General features: G+C 34.6%; 1 protein-coding gene across 1 annotated transcript; it reads left to right on the plus strand.

The window, feature by feature from the left end:
* LOC104212739 (pathogenesis-related protein 5-like) lies at positions 1–1136 on the plus strand. Its single transcript, XM_009762086.2, has 2 exons — positions 1–175; positions 387–1136. Exons 1-2 carry the CDS (start codon positions 121–123, stop codon positions 1076–1078), a joined length of 747 nt encoding a protein of 248 aa, XP_009760388.1. The 5' UTR covers positions 1–120; the 3' UTR covers positions 1079–1136.
* Positions 1137–4279: the final 3143 nt, after the last annotated feature.

Raw genomic sequence — 4279 nt, forward strand, 5'->3', positions numbered from 1 at the left:
TAGTCCAAATTTAACTTCCACAAATCTAGTCGCTTAATCTCCACTTCCCCGATTTTCTCCCCCCAATTACTACCATTATACTCCTTAATATTTTGTTTCTTCTGCTAATTAATTCCAAATATGGCCGCCTTGCAAAAACAGCCTCTTTTGCTCCTAATTGCTCTCTTCATGTTCAGTAAGTTTTCATCTCTTTATTTGCCCAGATTTTATTTTTAGAGATTCATATGGGTAGTGTATTTTAACTAATTTGAAATTGAGATGTCGTAGTTAATACCAGGGTCAACTGAATGTATTTTGTTCTATTTTTTATTATGCTTTATACGTTCATAATTTTTACCAAAACAGAGCATGTAACTTCTTCTTCTTTTTTTACCTTTTTTCTGCAGAAGCAATTGCTGTTTCAGCCACGCAGTTTACGCTTCAAAACAATTGCGGTTACACAGTTTGGCCCGGTACACTTTCCGGCAACGGAGTTTCTATCTCCGGCGATGCTGGTTTTGCATTAACTCCCGGCGCAACCATCCAACTCTCCGCTCCAGGCGGTTGGTCCGGCCGGTTCTGGGCCAGAACCGGTTGCAGCTTCGACGATTCCGGCAACGGTAAATGTACAACCGGCGATTGCGGCGCATTGAAGTGCATCGGTGGCGGCGAACCGCCGGTAAGTCTAGTTGAATTCACCATTGCTAATGCTAACGGCAACGATCAGAAGGACTTTTACGATGTTAGCCTCGTCGATGGATACAATGTCGGTATCGGCGTACGGCCTACCGGAGGCTCCGGTGACTGTCAATACGCCGGTTGCGTCAACGATTTAAACTTGAATTGTCCGAAGGAGTTGCAGGTGATGGATAACGGCGCAGTGGTGGCGTGTAAGAGCGCGTGTGCACAATTTAACACATCGGAGTATTGCTGCACTGGCGATCATGCGACGCCGGCGACTTGCTCGCCGACGCAATATTCGAAGCTGTTTAAGGATGCATGCCCTTCTGCTTATAGCTATGCATATGATGATGCTACAAGTACCTGCACTTGCTCTGGTTCGGATTATTTAATCACATTTTGTCCAACCAATTCATAAGTTTTTTTTTATGAGTAACAATTTATTATTATTATTATTATTATTATTATTATTATTATTATTATTATTATTATTATTATTATTATTATTAGTACTGTTTTTTGTAATCTCTATTGAGTTATAAGAAGTGGCGAAGCCATATGGTCATAAGGGTGGTCAACTGACTATTTTTTGTCAAACAATTGCACTGTGTATAAGTAAAATATTACGTTTTAAAGGTATATAACACATACTGAACACTCTTTATCAGAAAATTTTTTCATTGCTTTTAAATTTGAACACGCTTTAGAAAATTCCTAACTTTCCCACTGGTTATAAACACTATGGATAGAATTTATTGTTATAAGGATACTAGTCTTTGATTTAGTAACGTTTTGGCCCTTAATTACAAGAATAATATACCATTTACTTCCTATTACTTAATCGCATTTTGTCCAAGCAGTTAATAAAATTTTATGGTTGATCATTTATTTGGTTGTTACAGAGTACTGGAGTATTATTTTCCGTAAACTTGATCATGTTATAAAATTTTTTGATAGAGAAATGTTAGAGTATTACTTATGTAAGTTGGCTGCTCCAATTATACTGCATTAAAAGTTTCATTTACTTTTACGTGCGTGGAATTGTCGGGACAAGGATGGAAAGAAGTTAAGGGGATTCAACACTTTATATATATATGATGGAATTGTCGGGACAAGGATGGAAAGAAGTTAAAGGGATTCAACACTTTATATATATATGACAAAAAAATTAATCTTATATATACAGTGTGATTTTCGACGAAGTTAGTTCAACTAAATCTCTTCCGCCCTCCTAGCTCCTCCCCAGGCTGGGGACATCTCAATTTTGATCATTCTAATTTCTATGTAACAAGAATTTCTCCAAGACTCAAATTTAAACGAAGAGAGCTCATTCATTTCACCATATCCCTCAAGGTGTAACCCTAATCTAAAACTAAGTGAAAATAATATAGTAATCCATTTTATTACTCCATAATTTTGAGGTGAAAAGATTCTTTCCTGGGTCGGTGTGAAGCTTGTGAAAATTAGGTATATCTATACATTGGAGTTCAAAATGGTCTATTTGGGGACGGAGAGGGTCAAATCATTGGTTGATTGAATGATAGATTTAGTTGAACAAATACAAAAAAAGACAGAAGTCAGTCAGATTTGTCCATTTTCAGGGGATTGCAACTGAAGCAACATTTTTAAAAAATAGTGTAGATCAATCGAGGACACTAAACTTTTCTGTTAATTTAATATCCAAACCCCTCGAGTACTCTTCTGAAAATGTTAACATGGATTAATAAATAATTAAATGCTTAATTCATTGTAGAGCTTCGTCATTGGTTACCTGCTAGCTCCAGCGAATATAAAAAGTCCAGTGGTTGCAAAATAGTTAAAAGAAAATAATTATTTACCCATATTAATCGTTAAAAATTGGTTGGATAATGAACTTTTTAAAAATTGGTCAATATGGATAAGAATCATATTATTCACTTAAAAATGGATAATCAATGAATTTATTTTTACATTTGCGAAGCCTTAGGGTTACATCAAGTTTGTGAGACTAGGAGTTCTTCAAAAGTGATCGTATTCATTCACCAGTTAACCTTTTTTTATCCGTATTAAATATGGGTGGGGGCAAATAATTTATCCGTTTTACATTACTCATTTTAGACCCGTCCATATCCGACCCGACCCAACCGTTTGCGACTCTAATAAAAACCAAGCCTATTAGTTGCTTGAGATTTCTAATTTCTAGATTCCGTTTAAAATGAAGCTTACGAGAGAACAAGCTATTTACTGGGGTCAGTGGGGAAGTTTGTACAACAGTTGGAAAACAGAATATTAAATAACAAAAGCTCTAACTTTTACAACAACGAAAAAAAATTTAGTGTAATTTCACAAGTTGGATCAGTAGTGTATATATAGTCTTATCCCTACTTTGAGAAGGTAGACTGACTATTTTTAATGGATCCTCGGCTCATGTAAAGATGAAAAAGAAGCAATAGCAAGAAGCAACAACACTAGCAAGATAGTAAAAACCGAAGCAAAGGAAACAACAAGGTAATAAGAAAACAAAGCAAAAGAACACGTAATAAAAGCTCCAATTTCTAGGAATAAAAAAGTTTGCCTTAAGTTTTCAAGTAAACAGTTTAACACCAGAACAGGAAAAAGAAAAAAAACACAGAAACTTAAAAGGTAATGCAGGTAATCCAATTTAATAAACATTACTCCATCCGGTCCAAAATAAGCGAATTTTTGGCTTTTTTCTTGTGGTCCAAAATAAGTGATTTTTTCAGATTTCAAGAATGAATTAATTATTTTTTTCCTACATTGTCCTTGGAGTAAATAGTGTTGAAATATGTGTTAGAAGTGTTTATGTGAGATAGTAAAGGTTAATATGGTCAATTCTATTGCTAATTAATGCTAAAAGGTGGATTTCTTAATCTGTGTGAAAACATCCAAAAAATCACTTATTTTGGACTGGAGGGAGTAATTGATAACTTATAATAAATGCTACATAACCTATTATACTCCCTCCGGTCCAAAATAAGTGATTTTTTAGTTGTTTTCACACATATTAAGAAATCCACCTTTTAACATTAATTAGCAATGAAATTAATCATATTAACATTTACTATCTCTTCACATAAATACTCTTAACACATATTCCAACACTATTTACTCCAAGGGCAATGTAGGGAAAAAATAATTCATTCATTCTTGAAATCTGGAAAAAAATCACTTATTTTGAACCACAAAAAAAAGGCCAAAAAAAGAGTAACAGGTTATGTTACACTGTCAATATATATTTCCTGAAAATCTAGGTATTGCAAGTCTCAAGAATGAGTGGACTAGAAGTGGCAACTACCAATGAATGAACAGGATCGAAATGCCAATCGACAAAATGAGGTAAGAAAAGGATTTCAAGTTCAGTAACTAAGGTGACGACTTTGAGGCCAAGAATTCGTCTCAAACTTTGAGGCTAGAAATCCAGTATTAGACTCAGTCAAGCATCAACCTGGCTACGAACTTAAATAGAAGAGAGAAAATTATAAACCTATCCGGACACCACAAAAAAAAAATTGTTAAATCTGAAGAATGTAAAATGCTCCACAGTTGAAAGAGCAAGCATAAAATCTAGGAACAGTAAGGGAATTAGGGAAGGCACAAACCAATATGAATACACAATTAA

This window comes from Nicotiana sylvestris, chromosome 4, assembly GCF_000393655.2.
Source record: "Nicotiana sylvestris chromosome 4, ASM39365v2, whole genome shotgun sequence".
Taxonomy (NCBI): domain Eukaryota; kingdom Viridiplantae; phylum Streptophyta; class Magnoliopsida; order Solanales; family Solanaceae; genus Nicotiana; species Nicotiana sylvestris.